General features: G+C 37.1%; 1 protein-coding gene across 2 annotated transcripts in view; it reads right to left on the bottom strand.

Annotated features, from left to right (window-relative positions):
• LOC101856769 (galactocerebrosidase) overlaps positions 1-18063 on the bottom strand; it is a 30742-nt gene extending 12679 nt beyond the window's left edge. Inside the window, exons 1-15 of one of the 2 annotated variants that reach the window (XM_005089446.3) lie at positions 17646-18063; positions 15446-15606; positions 14546-14614; positions 13702-13765; positions 10656-10744; positions 9942-10106; positions 9157-9195; positions 8834-8961; positions 8403-8520; positions 5856-5893; positions 4174-4298; positions 3416-3555; positions 2185-2274; positions 1484-1573; positions 257-398 (exon numbers count right to left, since the gene is read on the bottom strand). In XM_005089446.3, the coding sequence (XP_005089503.1) occupies positions 257-398; positions 1484-1573; positions 2185-2274; positions 3416-3555; positions 4174-4298; positions 5856-5893; positions 8403-8520; positions 8834-8961; positions 9157-9195; positions 9942-10106; positions 10656-10744; positions 13702-13765; positions 14546-14614; positions 15446-15583 (1435 nt within the window). In that variant the 5' untranslated portion in view covers positions 15584-15606; positions 17646-18063. The remainder of the gene's footprint in view (positions 1-256; positions 399-1483; positions 1574-2184; positions 2275-3415; positions 3556-4173; positions 4299-5855; positions 5894-8402; positions 8521-8833; positions 8962-9156; positions 9196-9941; positions 10107-10655; positions 10745-13701; positions 13766-14545; positions 14615-15445; positions 15607-17645) is intronic. The other variant, XM_005089447.3, reaches the window with a different exon arrangement.
• Between the last annotated feature and the right edge of the window lie 4648 nt (positions 18064-22711).

Here is a 22711-nt window from a genome sequence, read left to right as displayed (position 1 = left end):
GGAGAGAGAGAGAGAGAGAGAGAGAGAGAGGGATATCATCTTCAATCCGTTGTCAATGTGGACAAAGATCTAAATTTGGATAAGGAAGTGATGGAACCATACTGCCTGTCAGACAAGTGTTAGTAATTGGATAAAAACAACAGCCACCCACAAGAACAACCAAACCACAGCTGGGAGCTGAGTATAGCCCCATAAAAAATTCTAACCATTTCTGTGGAAGCAGCGACACAAGGAAAAATGAACAAATGATCCTTACTTTCAAAGTCCTCTGTGTAAGGGAGGGGGAAGGGCTGAGAAGGAGGTGGCTCAGGATAAACACCCTTCTGACCAGTCGTCATAGTCGTGAGCGTGATGACCTCATCCAAGCCCAGGCTCAGTTGTGCCTTGCCATTGACAAACTGAAAATAAAAAATATGACAATGATGATAAATACAAGGTATCCATTGTTAGGTTAGACTTGTCTTGTGAAACTTGGGTGTCTTGTAATGAGGCAGGTCGGATACAGAGCAATTATAAAAATAATAAGCGTACTTTACTAAAGCTCAGAGGCAAAATGTCTTGCCAATTTTTACTAATAATGAAGTCATATCAACTCCCAAATTATCTCCACAATTAAAGTCATGAAGTGGGCACACCTCAGGATTTGTAGACTTTGTTTGGTGGTAATGCCCATTCAGGCAAAGTTTTTCTAAACTGTGGCCAGTTTGACATGCTGACAATAAATAAGTTGTCTCTTTATGCTTAAGTAGCATGAGGTTCTCTCCCTCTACCCAGTGTCACTCACTTGAAATACTCTACATACAAATTTTGAGCACAGGATGGTTGGGAATGGTTCCTTTAGTCCTAAATAATAAAATTATATGAACGGGACTCTTCAAACACTTTAATATTTATTTCTTCAGAGGAAGGAGCATGATGCAAAACATAAAAGCCTTCTGTTTCTATTACTTGGCATTGTGCAGTAAGGTATACAAAGTATTGAGGAGAAGATGAATGTCTAATGGTTATATAAAAAAGAGGCATATACAGCATCAGAAGTAAAAGTTATTTTTACTGAACTTCGGGCTATTTTGATAGATATAATGTTGGCACTGATCAGTTTCCTCTCCTGACCAGACCCAATCACGTAGACCTGACCAGTCAGACAAGTGTACAGTCTTCTTGACAAAAACATCAAATTCTGTACCGATGAATCACCTCATATAACAACACTCAGTTTCATTATGAAGGTATTGGCAAGCTTTCTCAAGTAAATGTACATAAGCTTAAAAGCAAAAAAGGAGAAATATGATGGAATTTTGAAACATGGCAAGAAAATGTATAAGTTATCCAAAAAATGTGCACGAAATGCATGCACTTTGGAACAATATCCAACAATGCCACTTTCTCACTGAAAAGAATTCCAACAAATCTACAATGACTGCTCCATTAACGTCTTCTGTCATTTATTATACTCATATATTCCAAAGAACTAAATGCTTACTTTAATTGGGTCTTTTTTCTCAAACAAAATGTCCTTGGCACCATCAAATCCGAGTTTGCTGTACCAAACATTCATTTCGGTGATGCTCGACTGTGGGGGAAATAAGAACCATTGCATTACTGACAAGAAATGTACCGTTGTAATGAATGAAAAACGGCATGGCACATATCTGTACTGCATATGGGCTTATCAAGAACTTTCAAATTTCAGAACATTGCTGCTTCCACTAAGGAAGGTACCTAAAGAAAACGAAACTAATACTGAATTAAGAATAGTTTTACATACTTCTATTTACAAAAGCATGTACTTGCTTTATTCAACATATTGTCACCATTGTGATAAGGTAAGATAAGTGACATCAGGTAAATTTTTCAGGAGAAAGAAAATCTTGATTTATCAAAAGGACGGATTAGAGTTGTTATACAATTCACAAAGTCCACTTTTGGTTGCTTATTTGAATACAAATTTTTAACCAGCATGAAATAGGCTTCGTAGAAGAAGTTTTGTGAAAAAAGCAAAATCGAAAGTTTTGTAGTTATTTGACCTTATCATGATCGCAACAATATATAAGTAGATTAAAAGGCACCACGTTCTGTTTATTATTCATATACCAAGTAAACAAATAATAATAGTTGGTTTTTCTAACATACTTTCAAAGGTGAGCACAACTTATACTAAGTCTTATTCTAAAAAACACTTACGAATTTTCCTGCCAATGAAACAGTAACAACCTGGGGTTCAACGTTGTAGGCTGGCAGTGGTGGTCGAACACACAGTGAATGATTATGGGTCTGTCAAAGACAAACAAGCAGCAAAACTTTAGAAAGTTGTAAAATTACCCTTGATATATTCTTTAACAAAAATGAGTTAAAAAACAACCCACCAACATATCATGGTGCTTCATAATACAGACGTAGTTTAAGAATGACCAATATCATTGCTACTACGACTCATATAAACATCATTTTTATACGTAAATTTATTATTATCATTGTGTTACGATGAATACGTGGGGCGTGCTGGTAAAATGAGTTACTTCTCGCAATCCAAGAATGGATATTTCGGCCGAAAATCGACACTGGGGTCAGATTAATACATTTTCAATTGACGCCATTTTTTTCAAGTCTGCCATGTCTTTTAGTATTCATACTTACAAACTGTACAAACTTCACCTTTTAAGTTGATGGATCAATTGCCATAGGCTGAAATCCGAGAAGCAACTCAGCACACCTCAAATATTATTATTACTAAAATTATTACAATGATTATTACAATGATTTTTATGTTTACAAGTTGCTAAAAATCAATATTTTTACTTTTAACATTGTTGCCAATGAATTCAGTTTCCGGAAATTTGAAATACAAATTAAGTGAAGACGATTTTCACGGAAGAAAAAGTAAAAGACACAAAGTGGAAATAGTTATGTTTTTTCTTAAATAACCAGAACAATCATCACCAAAAAAGACATAATGCAATGTTAAAGTCAGAAAGTGAAAAATAAGGCAAAAATTTAACAGGAAAATGCTAAATAAAGGAATACATTGAAACAACAGAGAAACAGATTCTGAGACTGAGACTTCTGGGGAAAAAACACTGAACTGCTATTACATAATAGGGAACTAGAACAATAAGTCTCTAGACATTTTTCCAATTTACTTTGTAATACATCATAATTCTACTGGAAAGAAGTTTCAATGTTCAGAAATCCACTGAAACTTACACATGTATGGAAAAAAAGTTTAAGATTTTCCAAGACCAGTGCTATTTTCATTGACATCCAGGACAAATGAATAACTTTTATTTGCAAACAGATTCCCATTTTTATGAAAATCTTAAACCTCCAGAACAAAGACAAAGCTTACACATAAAAGCACTCTTATGCTCTGCATAAAGAAACTAACTATATAATTCACATGAGCTAGGTTATTTACCATAGTTTCAATGACAATGGTAAGTTCTGTCCATGTTGGATTGACAAGACCCACATAAGAGCCTCCCTTTGGCAGTTTCCCAACTCCGGAGTCATGCTTGAGATAGTTCCAGCCAATAAAAGCAAACTGGGTTGTATGTGCTGCATACAGGGAAAAAAATCATCTCTAAAGATTCTGGTGTCAATCAAATAGAAACACTTTGTGTTCAATTGAACATTATAGCAAAATGACATTTATAAACAAAGATAGTAGTTCCTCACTAAAGGAAAATAAAGGTACAGGCAGAGAAAACTTTCCATATTTTTCATTTTATAGAATGACTATTCATGGTAATCAACAGTAGCTTGGCCAAAAAAGCAAAACAGAAATCTATCTATAAATGTCACAGAGTATAAGTGTCAAGAAAATGAAAACATGTCTTGAAAGCATAGAACAAAACACAAGATGAAAATCTAATAATTTATGAGCTGGATGTAAATTCCAAATAGATAAAAATAGATACTGTGAAATTTATTGATTTTTACATCTATGTCAAGGTAGATTACAAACCCAAAGATTCTTTATCATTGATCTGAAGAAAAGGGAAAAGGTAACCCATTCCATGTAAGTGAAATAGAAAAAAAAAGCTGCCAAGAAGTTAGCAATATAAAATGTAAGGAAACAATAATAATTGCATCTATATCTAAATCAACACAGCTCCAGAATTTATCTAAAAAATCTTATTGACCATTCAGATACTGTCCAATGGTTTCTTTTACCTGAAACCCAGATGGGTGTCTCCACGACATAGTTGCCTGACCATGGTTCAACAGCTGTCATCAAACCATCCCCATAGAATGGCAAGTTGTCGTAGTAGCTGGCTATCAGGTTCCAAGAAATGGTGCTGTCCAAAGATGAAATATTTTATGAAATTGCTCTGAGTGTTCTGATATTGGACATGATGTCAAATCACAAGATATAAAAACCAAGCAAGAAGAAAGAGTACATGATAAATATACAGAGACATGACTGCCTTAAGAAACAGAATAAAATTACACTTTCAGTTGCTTCCAGTTCACATAATTATTATTTATTGACAGAGAAAATCATTGAGGTTTGCTTTCTTTAACTAAAACAGCATTTCACAATAACTCTTAAAGTCCTAAGGTTTAAATAATAATTTGCCGAGATTTCTTCCTTAACTCATTCGCTACGCCAAGCCGTGGGGGGGGGCTCGGCTAAAGTGCCGTAAGTACGCTAAGCCGCCCCCGGCGGCTCGAGAACCGATCTTCAATTCTAGCTTAGATTCTATTCCAATCCACATATCCATGTTAAAATAAAGGTCATAATATAATGTTGACTTCCGGGTCAAGCATTTCCACTGAAAATAGGAAGTTTAGATTCAGTTTTGAAACACGATTTCGTAGTTTATTCGACTTTGTTTTATCGCGATGAGAAAATTATAGCCCGGACACCAGTTTTAGTAATTGTACACAACAAAATCTATCATTATTTTGCCCATTAAATAAATGTAGGACTCTTTTTTATAATATTGATACGATTGGACTCATATTGCCAATGCACTGTTATTGAGAAATTAATATTTTTGAGTGCTAGATCTAGGCCTGAATCTAAATTGTCAAAATATTTTTTTCTCCTCAAAATCACTACTTTTTGATAAAATTACACAAAAAGTGCCACTCAAGACATGTATAGGTTTATTCCAAATGCAATTCTGAATAATTCCATATAAGATACGAGTGGGTTTTTTTCTGTTTGTGATCGTTTTTCAAGATTATAAATTTTTTATTTTTTTTTCAATTCAGATGTTATGATCCAAATGTACAAATATTATGGAATATATGTAAATAACTGCAAACTTTTCAATATATTCCTGTTCTATAAACATTTATGGTTATTTTGATGTATCATTTGACTAGGTGCAAACATATTTTTTGAGTTTCACCAAAGATTATTAATTTTTTATTTTCAAATTTTATCCGCATCCAATCAAAATTGTGTTGCATAATTGCCTCTTACAGGAACCAAAGTTGAAAAATACATAAACATTACAGATGTATTCTACAAACCATACTGAAAATATTGGTATATAATACGTTGATATTTATTTGAATTTGTGGCCCCAAAGACCTTTTAACTGCCCACAAGTCATCATCTCATTCGCCCTCCCCCCCAAAAAATTCGTCCGCAAGCCGAAAATAATATGTAGCGAATGATTAAACAAAATTCTGACCTTTTTCTTACATAAGAGAATAAAAGCAAGACAACTTTCACCTCTCTTTAAAAAACCCTTCAATTTCTGCAAGTTCTAAATAAAAAACAACAATAACAATAACAACGACGAAAACTGGATCAGTAACAGAAGTGAAGTTATTTTGTCCATTTTTACCATTTTGACCCAGCGCTGAAGCAATGATATGAGGAATAAGAAACTACTTACGCTGTCATCAAGCCATTGACGTAATTCTGATTCAGAATCTGAGGAACAAAAATCACGGTGTTATTTTAAAAACTCAGGAAATCAACTAAATACACAACGCTAACAGAATGAAGCTTCAGTCTACAAAAAATGGTGAGGGCACAAGGAAATGGATAATGAAGAGAGTAAACATGAAACAGATGACAGGTCTGCACAGGGTATAAGAGGAAAGGTACAGACGTAAATAGATCTGTAAAACCATCATCAATGCAGCATCTTCATCGTTGACTTTTCTGCATCATGTTCTGCAAATAGTTGATAAAAACATACTTTCTTTTTTTCTAAAGAAGTGTTCTACCTTTGACTTCTACCTTACAATTGTCAAAAGCCATAAAGGCAACTTTAAGGAAATCGAAATCAGAATATTGTTTTCATGCAGATGAAAGGGCATTGGGAAAACCAGAAGGTTTTTGCTGGATATATTAATTTTGTTGGTTTTGTGGGGTGGGGTGAAACTTATCATGAATATTAACATATATTGAAGGCCACTAATTTTGAAAGTCTAAAATGTAAAAAAACTAAAACAATAGATATAAAATGAGGATGAAGAGATGCAGAAAAAGTATAGGTCCCATAAAATTCATCCCCTCGACAGCTAGGGGTGGATGTTTGCCATTCCATCCATTTTTTTAATTTTCAAGGTTTTCTGGATCAATAACAACCTCTCAAGGTTGAAAACATATATTAAAGACGTCTATTACAGATACCAAGAATAGTTTGATATCGTCTAGGGGTACTTAAGCCTACAAGGTAAAAATCATATCAGTATTCTTTATCTTTCTTTTTCCGGTGACTGATAATGGATATCGAATTTTATATCTGGCAGTATATTTCATCAAACGAACTTTGTCCTACTTTTCCTCTACAACAACACATATGTAATACAGGCTGCATTCACAACTAAAAAATGTGGAACTTTTTGTAACAAATCCATATTTTCCTATAATTTTAAAAATATGATTGACAAACAGCTTATTCAGTATATATCTCACTCCAAAATATGCAGTGCAAGAAGAAAGCCACTTTACAATGTAATCATTTGACATGAAGGAGCATAACTGACAATTTTTTGTGTGTGTGGCAACTAGGAATGTAAGGACACAGGTCCAAAGTCTTATTCTGTTATCTATCACCTGTAGAGGGAAACTGATGGTTACTGTAACTACTTGTACCTAAGACTCAATGACAATGACAGGAACACTTACAATTGAGCTGAAGAGCAAGAAGTAATGATACATATCACTTAGACAAATGCAGTAAAAATAGTTTATCAAGTGGAGAAAAAAAGTAAGTTGTGATAGAACAGTTAGTAAGGTTATCAACAAACAAATGTATACAAAGAAACTTGACTTTCAAGTTTCAAAAGAAAAGGATTAAACAACTCTATCTGCACAAGAAAAAAAGTCAAATGACATTACAAGACATTAAAAAAAAATTTATGCATATCGTAGTGGCACTGAGCTTTAGAGCCTTTGTGTGTGTGTGTGTGTGTGTATGTGTGTGTGTGTGTGTGTGTGCGTGCGTGCATGCGTGCGTGCGTGTGTGTGTGTGTTTTGTAAGGGCCACCGAGCACTTATTATTATTTATCATAGCTGCAAGACAAATCCTTGACTTTAACCAAAAATATTTGTCCAGTTGACAGAAACAAAAATAAAGGGTGAACAAATCTGCCCTACCCCCTTTCAATGACTGTGCATGCAAACTAACTTGACTTTCAAGTTTAAAAAAAAAAAGGACTAAACAACTCTGACTTCACAAAGGAAGAAGTAAAAGGAGATTACAAGTCATACATATTTATATATATATATATATATATCATAGCTGCATGGAAAATCCCTGACTTACACAAGAATATTATTGTCTAGTTGATAGAAACAAAAATCAAGGGTAAAGAATATTAGAGACCGCCACATTTTGGTAACAAACATGAGGTGACTTACAAATACAAAAAAAATAAATCTGATGTAACCTGTTTGCCATTGTTACGCTGGGTTGAAGACATTCAGTATGTCTTTATACTGCTTTTATTTACTTCTTTCCGGTGGGGGCTAGACATTTGCATTGATCCTATGAAAGCATGAGACATGTGAAACAATCAATGCTCACATCTGAGTCCACTTGTTCAGTGCAAGTCAGTGCATATAGTGTATTATATAGATGGTGCCATCTGTTTGCCCACTCCCCTCCCCTGATTTCCATCCATTTCCATCCTCACCAAGTAAAAATATATTTTTCATCTATTTTCCATTGTAATCTATTTACACTTTAAAAAGCAAACCTAATATCTAACTGACTTGAGTTTTTTTAAAATTTTACTCATGACTCATTCATTATGAACCTACTACCAGCCCGTCAGCAAACCTCCAAATACAACAAAGTGCCAGAACCTGCAATTTAAAGAATCATGCTCTTTTCCAAGGTCACCAAGAAAACAGCAACACATAAAATAAAATACAAGACGAGGTCGAACAGTGAAAACATCTAAGCTACGATGAACAAAACAGTTACCCGTGCCCAGCATCCTCCACCAACGTCATCATTGAAAGTGCTATAATCTTCCGAGGCCCACAATTGTTTCCCTGTGCTTACAGCGTCAGGGTCAGAAAGAGTGCCTGGGTAGTGACACCTGTCAAGAAACCACGCAGCATTTTTACAGTGACATTGATGACTTTGAATTTATATGTTAAATTCTTTTAACAAGCATCCCACTCATATTACTTACAAGCAGCATGGAGGATCACAAGTGCCTCTGTAATATAAAACAATGCAAAGTAATGAAAAAATGGAGTAGGCAAGATAGTTTGACAAAACACCAACAGATTTTAAGTAAATATAAATTCAGTGAATGATGAGTGACAGAAAGACACCTTTGATTTTCATTTAATTTCCATGCCTCTTCCAAAGAGGACAAGTGTAATGCCTATTTGCATTCTACATACCCAATAGCATGAACTATTTTGGCCAGTGCAGGATCTGCCTGAATATCAGTTGCAATCTCCCATTTTTCATCAGCAGCAATAACAAGCGTGTTTTGGAATCCTCGTGCATCCAAGGTCGCACGCAGTGCCTGTAGAAAGTATTACAACAAATAAAAACACAGAGCACTGCTTCATATGTTCCAGCTAAAAATTAAAATACTATTACATTTTCATTAATTTTAAAAAAAAACAACATCAAAAGATGGAAATCACTTACTTCAGCTTATATGAATAAAACTGACAATTGAACAGTAATTATCAAGGATAAAAAATTAATCCTTTACCTTTATGTAACTGATATCATATGGCCGTTCGTTCCAGATCTGGAATGGAAAAAAAAACATCAAAACCATTATACAATTGAGCCCTCAAATGTTAGAACACTTTAGAGCAGAAATCAAGCACTGGCATCAAATAACAGCCATAAAATCCAAAGATATTGTTATGTTACGACTTACTTGAGTCTTGCAGTAGTAGATTTAGATGGTAATTGAAGTTGGTGGGGCCCCACCACTGGTCTTCTGGTAGTTCTTGGTTAGCCGATGTTACTCGTTTCAGCTTCAGTGAGTGAGTGAGTGACACTTAGATTACCCGCGGCTTGCACGAAATCACATGAGGTGTCAGTCACGTGATATGTCCTTTAGGCCTATGTCACAATAACTACTATAAAGGTGCGTTCACACTAAATGTCCTATTCTTCAGGTGCGCTTACACCAACACCATGTCATACATTCAAAGCTTGACCATTTACGGAGGGGGAGAAGGGCTGGGCAGATAAAAAAATCATCTAACTAAGATACATTCTTTTCAAGCATTTAATGCACGAAATCTATGTTTCCATAGACATAGTGACAAATACAATACAAATAGAGCATCTGTACAAGAGTGAATCACTTTGATAAAATGTTACACAACTACATATTTCACTTTTTGTAATAAATGTTTAATTAAACTAAGATTACCTACTTCTCGTAGCTGTTTGAAACTGGTGTAACTCTCGTTAACTTGTTCACAAGGTATATTAACCAATACAGCATACTCAAAACTTAATATAATCAAAGTAACTCACCCCGACGTAGTCAATGGTTAAATTATGGTACACTTTAGCACCATTGATCCACCTGACAATGTAGTCGGCTGTCATACTGACATTGACATATGGGGATCGGGTACCTTGTCCAATCCAGCCCGGAAAACCCCAAGGTAAGCCGTAGAGTTTAATGTTGGGATTCCTCTGAAACATTGATGAAACATGTTCAAAACCAAAACTTTCAGACACTTGCAAACAAATAAAAAGCACTACAAACATGACTTAGGTACAACAGTTCCACTCTATGAATTATGTAAATGTTTTCGACACTTGGCATCTTTGTCATGATCCAGAGATGAAGAATAGTAGCATAGCAGTTCAATTTGCACACAGCTGACATGAACAGAGATTTTAATACTTTTATTCCTGCAGCCATACATCAAAGCAGCTCCTGTAAAGTAAACATTCATCTACTTTTTATTTAAAATTAACTCAAACTCACAGCCGTGCTGTCCTAAGCAATGAGTGGAGAAATGACTATTGTATCTCCAAAAAAACAACCATCACCAAAGCATGCTTTGTAAAGTTTGTGGAATCAGCTGCATGTGTCACATTTCAAAGTCTTTCTTTGCAACAACACAATATATAGATCTAACTCTCTTTCATAAATAAATAATAGACCCTTTACCATGTTCATTTTCATAGCCGCAACAACAATTCTGAGAGCTTCTTTTAATTGCTAAACAAACAAACCTTTTTGGCTTCTTTCATGAGCCACCATTCATAGCCTCTCTGGTAATTTTCCTCCCAGCTGTTGTGCATATGGGATGCCTCAGTGCCATCTGACAATGCAACATAAAATAAATGTGTCAAAACAATCATTGTCATAACAGAAAGATAATGGTCTCTGTACTGATTTTGATCTAGATTATAAGATGACGGAAAGTGAACAATCATAGGACAAAGAGAGATGCCAAACCCTGTTTCAAAGAATAAACATTTTTTTCCGTGTCAATAAAAAATATTCAACAAAACAAACATTTGAGACAGAAGCACTTGGACATAAGTGTTCATGGTTAAAAACAGAATTAGATATATACAGTCGAACCTGCCATGACGGCCACCGGTATAATACGGCCACCTGTACAAATGGCCACTTTTTAATTCCCCCCTTGCATTTTGTCGACATAAATAACTGGTCACTTGTCCAACTTGGCCGCGGCCACCTTATTTTATCAACCCACAGCCAAATTTACCTGCCTTAGAAAGCCCAGTTTGGTCTCCCATTGCTCAGTGCTTTGTCATAAATTTTAAGAGGACCCTGACGCTGTGGATGGGCCGTCATATTCCATTCTTACTTACTTTTTACTTTTTCCTTCCTCTGGTATCCTTAGGATGTCGAAGGGAGGTGCAGGTTTCGGTCCTGTGCTAGGTGTGTAGTGTCTGTGATAGATATGTTATGTGGTTCCAGGACCTTTTAACCCCACCCAGCCAGGTCTTTCTCTTGGTCTTCCTCTTGATTTGAAGCCGGATTCTCTGGTAGTAAGCTCTACAATGCTAGTTGTTTCTGGGGCATTCTGGTTAGATGCCCAAACCATTTGACTCTTTGACACTCTATGAATTGTATTACTGGTGGTATTCCGGTTCGTAGACGTATGGTTTTGTTTCTTATGCGGTCTCTTCTGATGACATTGATGGTTTTGAGGAGACACCTCATTTCGGATGCATTGATTTTTCTTTTTTTGTGCCCTGTTTAGAGACCATTTTTGACACTGGTATGCTAATGTTGGTATGAAGATACTATTTATGAGCAGGGATTTCACTTCAGTTGGGATATTCTTGTGACTGAGCAGGGGTGCTAGCTGGTAGGTCACTGCAATTGCCATCATAGTTCTTGTTTCTATTTCTTAGTCCATATGCTCAGTGGCATTGCATGGGTTGTAGACAAGGTGGTGCATAATTGGAAAGTGAGTAAATGGGCAATAGGCTTAGTAGCTACTATTTTAAGATTTCTAGAGAAAGTCAACTAGAATCTGCAGGATATCCCGTAATCTTCATATATCGATACATGTATTTACAACTGTTTCTAGATGAAACCGCATAAAAGCTGCAATAAAGTGAAACAATACTAACAACTCACTATGCTACAATCTGAGAAGATTTAAAGATTTTTAAGTACTTCGAGCAGCACCAGGACGTGCTACACAATAGAGGGAGACAACAGTTTCGATACCCATTCTTCATTGAGTTACCGTAGACTCTACTAGTGTAGTAGATAGGTTCGCGGAAACTTGGATCAAATTTTTAGCTTGCACCAAATTGGTGCTGCGAAGAGCAGTTTCATGCACCTTTCTTCTTGTGCGGTAAGAACGATGCCTTGATTTCTCTACAGTGACAAAGATAACTTTGGTGCAAAGATCCTGCTTGCTCCAAGGAGACACAACCGCAAGCGGTGCAATGAGCATAAACCATCCTCGCCGTCTGTCTCTTCACTGGCGCAGCCAGTGGGTGACGGATCACAAGGATGCAGTAGGCCTAGACCCTATATGCCCATCTTGTGTGAAGATCCTTTCCAAATATTTAAATTCCTCTACTTGTTGGAGTTGTGTTCCATCAATAAGAATGTTGAGTTTCCCTGGGTTTCTGCTGACATGACTCTGTTTTTGAGATGGAGATTTTCATGTTTAGGTGTTTACATTCCTCATTTAGTTTTGGGGTGTGTTTTTGTAATTCCTCTTCATCTGTACCTAATATACTCTGGTCATCAGCAAATAGAAGCTTGTTCAGTTCAGTGATGTTGTCATTTGCTGCTTTCGTGATTTTATCCATGTAAGCGATGAAGAGAAGCGGAGAAAGAACACACCCTTGTCTTACCCCAGACCTGATGGGGAACCAGTCTGACAGTCCTTCTGATGATAATACGGCACACAGGCCGTTTTGTTATGATAATCCATTCACCTGTCGTTATTGTTAGTCCCTCCAATGAAAGTTTACCAAAGTTGACCAATGGATGGGTAACGATAAATTTTCAAATGCTGGTGAGCGAAGCGTGGGATCCGTCATATCCTTGAAGCCCCACCCACAACTCATACACAAATCCTATGTGATCACTGTTTTGTTTACCTTATCTGTAACAAAGTAACAATGGATGTTTACGTGAACATGCGACAGAAGTGTCGCTCGTTCTCAGAGTGGTGGCAATCCAGTGTTTGTTTTACCATGACACCCGGTCCGGTCTTCACTCAGTCTTCATCGGCTTTTTTCGTTTATTTTTAACTTACACAAAATCAGCAACAAAAACAGAAGCTAACCAAAAAAACAAACCAAAAAATAACAACAACACCTCTCCCCCCTTTTTTACACCTCCCCCCCCCCTTTTTTTTTTTCAAAAGAAAACAATAATAGCCCTTTGGAATTAGCCTTACGGCAGTCCTAAGCCTAAGATCAGCCCCGGCTTAGACCTCAGAAGGAAACGGTGTCTTTCATCATTTTGATCAGTCCTCCCTAAGACAGCCACCTGTGTTAAACGGCCACTTTTTTCTTTGACAATGGGAGGCTGTTTTACACACTAGGTTCGACTGTACATTCGAAAGGCAGCTAAAGATAGGTAACTGTGAATTTAAGACTGTGTTTGAAGGTTCATTTGTATCTTAAATAATAAGCAGTGTATGTAACATGTAAGTATTACCATATATTTTACACATGCCAATCTAACACAAATTCAACCACATCAATAAAAAAAAAATCATCTTTATATCTGAATGATAAGCAACTAAGATAACATTTATGATGAGCTTACCAGTACTCTGGACATCTCCTCCAATTTCTACTTTAAGAATGTGAAGAGAAGCTCCAAAATTTGGCTGTAGAGTTCAAAATAATGTACTTTTTGTCACAAATGATACAATCAAAGTAAATACAGGGCTGATAACAGAATTTCAGTAACAGTACTAACCTCTCAATATATTCTCCTGAGAATATAGGTGTATATATATATATATATCAATTAATATCAATACGCAAAGCGGTCTTTGGTGAGTTAGCGTGTAAGATCTTCTGTTAAAGGAATGTTTTGACTCTCGTCTGCCTGACACTACAAGGAGAGGCACAAAGTAACAGGTGGATTTAAAAATGATAGAAAACTAATCAAATTAGAATGATGAGGTGAAGAAACAAAGTTGATTTAATGCTGAGTAGGCACGATAACTGATATATTCATCTATATGAACAGTAGACTGATAAAAAGGAGGAAATAATGCTGGACCACCTAAATCATTTGTAAAACAATGGATATATATATAATATACATTTATATCAGTGACTTTTTTTCAAAGAGAAAAAGCTCTGTAGAGAATTATAGATAAAGACATGGGGGGGAGGGAGGGGGGATTCAAGTGGGTGTATCTCAAGGCTTCAATGCCACAAGTAAAGGCAAAAAAAGATTAGACAATGGAATCTGGTTTGTTGGCAACAAGTTTTATCAAACCTACAGGCTTAGAGACTTACTTTCTTAAAGACTTACATGTGTAACAGTATAGGAATACCATTTGACTCTTATTTATCATTTTGCTCCAGCAATAGTTGTAAAATGTCAATTTGTTCCATGGGGACAATACAGGAAGTAGCAATAGTTTTAAAAATACCTTGAACAGATAATCAAGAATCTGGTCACGTTGTTCTTGTGGGTAGTTGACAAGTAGCTTTGATGTAGCCTAAAAAGGAGAAGAAAAAAAAAGAGAAAGATGCAAAGGTTAATAAAATCACTTGACTGTTAAATAGTTGCTTATTCTCACAAAAAACAAGATGAGTGACACTTTACTAATATAATAAAGCTTAGATACACAGTTTTCTAAAAGATACATTTTATCAAAAATGGTCCTTTACTTTTTTTCTCTGAATATATATATATATATATATATATATATATATATATATATATATATATATATATATATATATATATATATATATATATATCATTGCCCTTGTGATAAGAATGGCTAGCCCCATCGGAGTAAATTCTACAGAAGCAAAAAACTTTTACGGTTTCATCACGCAGCAACCTGACGACCAGTAGGTTGTTTGGCTGTATTTGTAATATTTTAGAAGTATTTCTAATCAAAAGTCAGATAAGACTTTGACTAAGCATATAGATAATTTCCAAATGATTTGTCAAATCAAAAAGAAATGACATTGTGTGGGTAAGCCGTCTTACTTCAAAGGCAATGATATGACCATATTCTCTCAGCTTTTCCTGATTGCAGCAATAGCCAATAAATAGTACTAGTAAATAAAAAAGATTATGTGCCAAATGATTTTGACATTGTTTACACTACAGAATATAGACTCAGGCATAGGATCATTGACTCCCATTGAGAGCATGTCTAAGTCACACATTTCCTAAAAATTGCTGTCCCAGTGTTTCCACAAAAACATTAATAGCTAGGAAGATTTGAGATATAGGCTACATAAATAACTTCTCCTCTCCTCTTAAAAACCATTAGGTCTATCAGACTAGCATTGAAGACTATAAAAATACTTACACCTCCGCCACTTAGACCTCCTATTCCATCAAACTGGCGCCCCATTCCAGGAGCGTCATCAAACACAATGGACTGTGAATAGGCTCCACAGACTGTAGCACACACCACAGCAACCAGAGTTGTGAAGTGCATTGCCATGATGAGAATATAACCAGTCCTTTCTGTTTTAAAAAAAAATTAATTAAAAAGGGAACATACAAATTCAGAACGTTTCAACTTGAATTTAACTGATTTGGGATGTAGCCTATATTATTAATTGAAAGGCAACCCATTACATGATGTCCTCTTAGTAACACTCTTTTATTCAGGGCTTGCTGTACTTATCATTGCATCTGTCATCACCTGAACATCATCTTTTGGTTTAAAGTAGTTTCCAAGGACACCGCTCTGGAAGTCACAGACTTCGTGGCCATTTTCTTGCTAATTTTACCTCTAAAACCAGGCAAACCACTTCCCTCAATTGCAAATATCTCAACTTCTATTCAAGATAATGATAACGGTTTTTTTTTCATCAAAAGCAAGATAAATGAACAAGATTTAAGATGATATTACAGGAAATAAGTCATTCACTTGTGATGTAATCAGAAAGTTAAGACTAGTCTCAAGTGGATATCATGCTTTCTTAGTTTTTGCAAGAATCTGACAATTAATACCGCTGAATAGATGAGATCATGAGTAACTATTTTGACTCCAGAACTGAAATTTAAAAACACAACCACAAATCATTGCAGTTAAATCTTAATTGTTAAGAGTCGAGTTCAGAGATCTTGAAGGAGGCTGTCGTGGCTAGAGGTTAAGGTGTTTGCCTCTCATTCTAAGGTCCAAGGTTCGAATCCTGGTAGCGACTGAAAATTTTTCTTCTCTAAAATTGTCTCCTTTCACCTTCTTTCCAGCTCTTTAGCAATGTTCTGTCGTCTGGTTTCGTCTCCACTTTCTTCCCCCACCGCCTCATGACCTCTTTTGCCCACTACTCTGTGCTCTTGACTATTTCTGCAGCCTTTCTACTGCTTCTCCTTGGCTCCTTCTTACTGCTGTCTTTCAGCCACACAGCCCTTGATCTTCTGGTAGGAAAGATCTACATGTACGCTAGCCTTCTCGGATAAGGGCGAAAAATCTCGGAGGTCCCGTGTGCAAGTTGCCCACGTTAAAGATTCCTTGTGGTCTAAAATCGATAAGATTAGACTTTGGCCACCACTAGGGCAAAATTGAAAAGGCTGGCTCTATTTCTCTGAACGTTCGGGAAAATAAACTTGAATTCTATTTCTCCGAACGGTTTCCGTTCTCGAGAATTGTTGACAGATCTAATAATTGCGAATGGAGTGGCCCATGTGCGTGTGTATGTGCTTGTGTGTATATGTGTGTGTGTGTGTGTGTGTGTGTGTGTGTGCGAGTGTGTGTGTGTGAATGTGTATTGTGTGTGTGTGTGGAGAGTGCATGTGTCTATATGTGTGTGTGTGTGTGTGTGTGTTTGAGAGTGTGTGTGTGTGTGTGTGTGTGTGTGTGTGTGTGTGTGTGTGTGTGTGTGTATGTGTGTGTGCTTGTGTGTGGGGGAGGGATTTTTCTTTTTCACTTGAAGGATTTTAATTTTTGCTGGTTGACTAAATGCAAAATAGGTTATTAGCTGCCAAGGTCGATCAGTCTTGTTTTCTCGCAGAACCTTTTGAAGGTATTTTCAAATGAAGTCCGGGAAAGTTGCCCCAACCACTACTAAGTATCTGAATATTCAGACATTTAAAAATCTCTAGCTCTAGAAATTGAATTCGATGCAAAAAATGCTTCTCAGTCCTCGCAGAATGGCAGAAAGAAAGATGATGCCTAAATCTCGCAAATAACAAAAAAATCTCGAGAACGGAAACCGTTAGGAGAAATAGAGTTCAATTCAAGTTTATTTTCCCGAACGTTCGGAGAAATAGCCACTTCGAATAGAAAATGCCCTACCAAACGAAAATGTTAAATATATCCTGCGCGCTCATATAATAATATGATCTTATGCAGTTGCGAGCGCCGTAAAACACTTACAAAATTTATTTTTTTAAAATCTAGAAATAAATATTAAGAACACCTCACATAATTGGCATTAAAATTAGCATTCCTTAGCATATATATGCGTTCGAGTACCCCAATTTAATCACTGACAATAAATATAATAATAAAGCTGCAACACTGGACCAATCGTTCACATTACTACATCAGAACTTACATGGAGGATCACTGCGAGGTCTGAGGGGGACGTAGTGTTTGCCAGTGACACTGCAAGTCTCCTGGCCTGATACTGATCGCATCAAATCAGATCAACGTTTTCGGTCGAGACTTTCAAATACACCTTTATAGCAACTTTTCAAGGTTAACAACATTAAAACTGGGATGCGTGCAGCAAACTGTGATACGTTGTAGCAGCTTAGGTCAGAGATGAAGATAACAAGCACTCGACCGTCGAGACTTATCACGATGGCAAGACAGTAAGTAGGCTAGTAGTAGCAGAGACACTAAAATATACTCTCTGGTAGTAGTAGGGGTTTTGACTAGACGTAAACTTGACTAGATCTAGATCACAACAAAGGCTGAAAGAGGCAGATAAAATCATGTGATTTTGCGTCACGTGATATTATCAGCTGTCACCGAGCAGAGGGAGTGCGGGTGTTCGCTATTCGCGAGATGAAGACGTGCATTTGCGACCCCTCAATGACTTTCTCAGATCTAGATCTACTACCCAGTTATTTTTCCACACCGCGCTTCTGCTGAATTGCGCAACTTCTAGAAAAGGCATCTTGAAAAACGAGATTGAGATAATAGTAGGCTATAGGCATGTACTGTTAATATACTCCGAATGAATATTACAAGTGTATATTTAATATTATGGCCTGAGATGACAATAATAATATTATGACAATAGCCTGTCTTGTCTTGTAACTGTTCTGAAACGGTCCCCGAGCCCCCCCCCCCCCCCCCCCCCCCCACACACAGAGAGAGAGAGAGAGAGAGAGAGAGAGAGAGAGAGAGAGAGAAAAAAAAGAAGAAAAATAAGGGGGAAAAAATCAAGATTTAGATCTATGATCCCGGGTGACAGACAGACAGACAGACAGACAGACAGAGAGAGAGAGAGAAATTATATATATATAGATCTATATATATACACACACGCGCAGATAATTAGAGATAAAGATGGACAGATATTTTAACACATACAAAGAGAGAGAGGGGGAGAGAGAGAGAGAGGGAGAGAGAGAGAGAGAGAGAGAGAGAGAGAGAGAGAGAGAGAGAGAGAGAGAGAGAGAGAGAGAGAGAGAGAGAGAGAGAGAGAGAGAGAGAGAACATACGTGTGCACGCACCCACGAACACACAAACTACACAATATTACTATTGCGGTCGCAGGTTATGTTGAGGCACGTGACCTTGGCGCTACGTGTTTTCAAAAAGTTTTTTGCTTATAAAAAAAGAATTGAGGAATTGGAGAATTGAGTTCTTTCCATGTTCATTATCTGGATAGTCTAGCGAATAGAACTACGTTGTGAAAATTTAGGGCAGGTTGGCTAAAAAAGGAAAGTACATTTTAGGCTAAAAGTTGCTTCAATGTAGCATCCTGTTGCGCTTTCTAAGCCTAAAGACTATGTCATCTCTCTCTTTCTCTCTCTCTCTCTCTCTCTCTCTCTCTCTCTCTCACTCACACACACACACACACACACACACACACACACACACACACACACACACACACACACACACACAACACACACACACAGTGCGCGAGCCAAGAACAATTTGTATTGATTTAATACGCTCAGTTTTAAATATTGTAATAAAATCTGGGAGGAAATTAGAACAGGCTCCTAGGTTTGCTATTTCAGACTCCAGCGCCATGGAGGATCTACGACATTTTGAACTGTTGGACGTATTAATTAAGCCTACATTTATTTGTAGGCCTATGTATGAGGGCTGTCCCCAAAGTTTATGTGAAAATGGCTAGATCTATACCTTGGAAAATTTTACTTCAATTACAATGAAAAGCCAGCAAAAAGAAATCACACTATTTATCTACTTTTCAATGTCATTCCTATGAAGTTCGATGCATTTTTTTTGCCATCGGCGCTTAACCTTAACAACGTCGGGTCAAAATGACCCAACCCCCTGTATTATTTACAGTATCATTAAAACGAAAAGCATAAACCACTGTTCTTTCAGTTATGGTTTTGTCAATCATTTATACAAATACTATCACAATTTGACATGTTTCAAACAAAACCAAGTTTAAAAAAATGACGAGTAAAGATGTCACTATGCTTGTACAGGGTCATGTCATTTTGACCCATATTATAGACATCTCAATGCTAAGAACATGAACGTTTCCATTGAAGCTTGTTTTTGATCTCGGGTCTGATGAAACAATTGTCAGGTGTGCATTCACTCGCAATTACAATTAGAAACTTTGCAACTGTCTTCGGTAACCCTTCCACAGGAAATGCTCGAGAGAAAATGCAACCAATTTCCACTTCTTCAGTGAAATCTACGTAATATGAAGCTTTGTCCTGACTGATTTCTCAAAAGGAGTCCGAACAAGTGACAATCTGGAGGAGCAATTTTAAGCTGGGAATCTGTAGTGTAATCATCTGAAACATCTTTTCCCGCAAGGAATGGCTCTGTATACAAATGTGTCAGCATTCCGCCCAAAGCAAATGTGAAAGTGAAATGAAGGAACTGCAGTAAAGCCCGGCCCTCAGATCCCCACAGACCTAGGAGCTGGGCATTAGCAACTGAAATGAAAAGAGCAAAGGAAAGGAGATAATAATTATAGTAATACAATCAGGGGAAAATAACGACTGTCCATTTCTAATGCAGGAGAAAAGGTAAAGACAAAAAATGTTAAGAATTAAAATTTGATTTTAAAATATTTTTTTTAAAATGTAGAGCACCCAAACCCTCAATAAGACTAAACAGTAATTTTGGAAAAATAGACACAGGAGGAAAGATGGATACATGAACAGAAACCAAAGTCAGAGGACGTCGTCTTCATCCCTGACATACAGGGTCAGTTACAGTTTACAGAAAGAACAGGACACCGCAGACTCAGCTCAGAGCTCACATGAATCCACAGGCTAATTTTTACATGTTGTATGTAAATATACAATCTGCCCACTCAACTTTGCACAGACAGTTTCAACGAAGGCAGAACAACCAGACTTGGGCACAGACTGTGGTGAAATAAGGAAGAGCTGCTGAACACAGACTCCTTTATCAGTAGGCCTACATGTACAAATTATGAACTAACACTGAGAGCTAATATTGAGACCATATACATAAAAAAAAGAAACGTAACAGGGGTATAACTCCCATTTCGGAGGAGAAAATGAATGCACGTTACCTGTAAAATCTTGAATTTTCTGGAGAGCTTTTTATTGAGATCACATAAGAAGAAAAGAAATGGAGGGACATAATTCCTATTCTTAAAGAGAACATATGTATATATATATATATATATATATATATATATATATATATATATATATATATATATATATATATATATATATATATATATATATATATATATATATATATATATATATATATATAATATATATATTTATAGTGAGGTGCAAAAAACAACAACACGATGTTTTAATGTTGTTGTAATCGCCCAATGCTGAGTTCATAGTTGTGTCATATGAACTCATACCACTCAACACTTGTCTTGAGCGTCTTGATTGGGCATTTTTGAGCGTCGCAAAGATGTCATTGGCTGCGTAAGCAATGCACAACTCACGAGTCATCACTCACCACTGGGACACACTTGCAACTTGTTGTGAGTGGTGAGTTTATGCTCACTCAGTCCTGGGCGTATTCCTATAAAATCCACGTCTCGAAATGTTGCATTCATATCGAAACAGACGAGCTACAGACATGCCAAAGTTATCAAAGGAAAACAGAGAAAGAGCTGTCGGACGACTGGCGTCCGGTGAGTCGGTGGAACAGGTGTCCCAGGTTTTTGGTGTCCACCCAAGCATTTATAACCTTCGGAACCGACTACAAGCGACAGCGACCACAGCAGATCGACCAAGAAGCGGAAGACCAAGGGTGACAACCCCAGCCAATGATCGTGTCATCGTTCGTCGGCACCGCCGCGATCCGTTTAGTTTCTGCCGGCTGCAGAGACTACCAGAACAACCACGGGAACGACTGGAAGCCAACTTAGCCGCTGGACTGTGTCACGGAGGTTAGTGACTGCTGGTCTTCACTGCAGGTGTCCTTACCAGGGAGCTGTCCTAACACAAAGGCATCCCCAACAATGGCTACAGTGGGCGCAGGCGCATGTCAACTGGCAAAACGCACAGTGGAGGAGAGTTCTCTTCGGTGATGAAAGCAGGTTCTGAGTCCATCCAGCGAATGGCCGTATCCGTGTGTGGCGTAGAGACACGACTCACTACGACGACAACAACATTCTGGAGCGTGACCTCTGGGGAGGCTAGAGCGTGATGGTATGGGAAGTCATGGCGTTGAATCATAGAGTGGGACCTGTCATCTTCCAGAACATTGGTCCAGGACGTGAAAACGGCGTCACGGCTCAGCGCTACATTGCACAAGTCTTGGCACCTCATGTGGTGCCCTTTCTACAGAGGCATCCTAACTTCCTGTATCAACAAGACAACGCACGACCACATACCGCACGTGGTACCCAGAACAATGTCATTTTTTGGGCACACCCACCTCGCTCACTTAACTTGAACCCTATTGAACATTTGTGGGACGTGATCCAAAGACAGCTTAACCAGATGCAGCCACGGCCTCGAACAGCAGCCCAGTTGACTGCAGCCATCACCCAGATCTTCGGTGGCATCCAAAACGGCCAGATCAACCGTTCGATTAACTATATGAACAGAAGATGCTTCACTGTAATCGCTGCACGTGGAGGCCACACGCGTTACTAAGTTTGTTCACCAAGGTCAAGGTCAACGTGAGCTCAAATGAATGTGCTGGACCCTCAGTTCATGTCAGCTATATCACTCAAGAAGTGTGCAAAGTTTCAGTTAATAAACACAACAAATAACTTGAAACCTATGTTAGTGTTGCATTTTGCCAAACATTATGTTGTCATAAAAATTCGCGGTTTTTTTGCACCTCAGTAAGTACATATATACATGTATATGTATGTATATATATATATATATATATATATATAATATATATATATATTATATATATATATATATATATATATATATATATATATATATATATATATATATTATCATCATCATCATCATCATCATCATC

This window comes from Aplysia californica, unplaced genomic scaffold (genome assembly GCF_000002075.1).
Source record: "Aplysia californica isolate F4 #8 unplaced genomic scaffold, AplCal3.0 scaffold00006, whole genome shotgun sequence".
Classification (NCBI taxonomy): domain Eukaryota; kingdom Metazoa; phylum Mollusca; class Gastropoda; order Aplysiida; family Aplysiidae; genus Aplysia; species Aplysia californica.
Note: the sequence above shows the minus strand (reverse complement) of the source record. Positions and strands in the feature narration are given on the sequence as shown.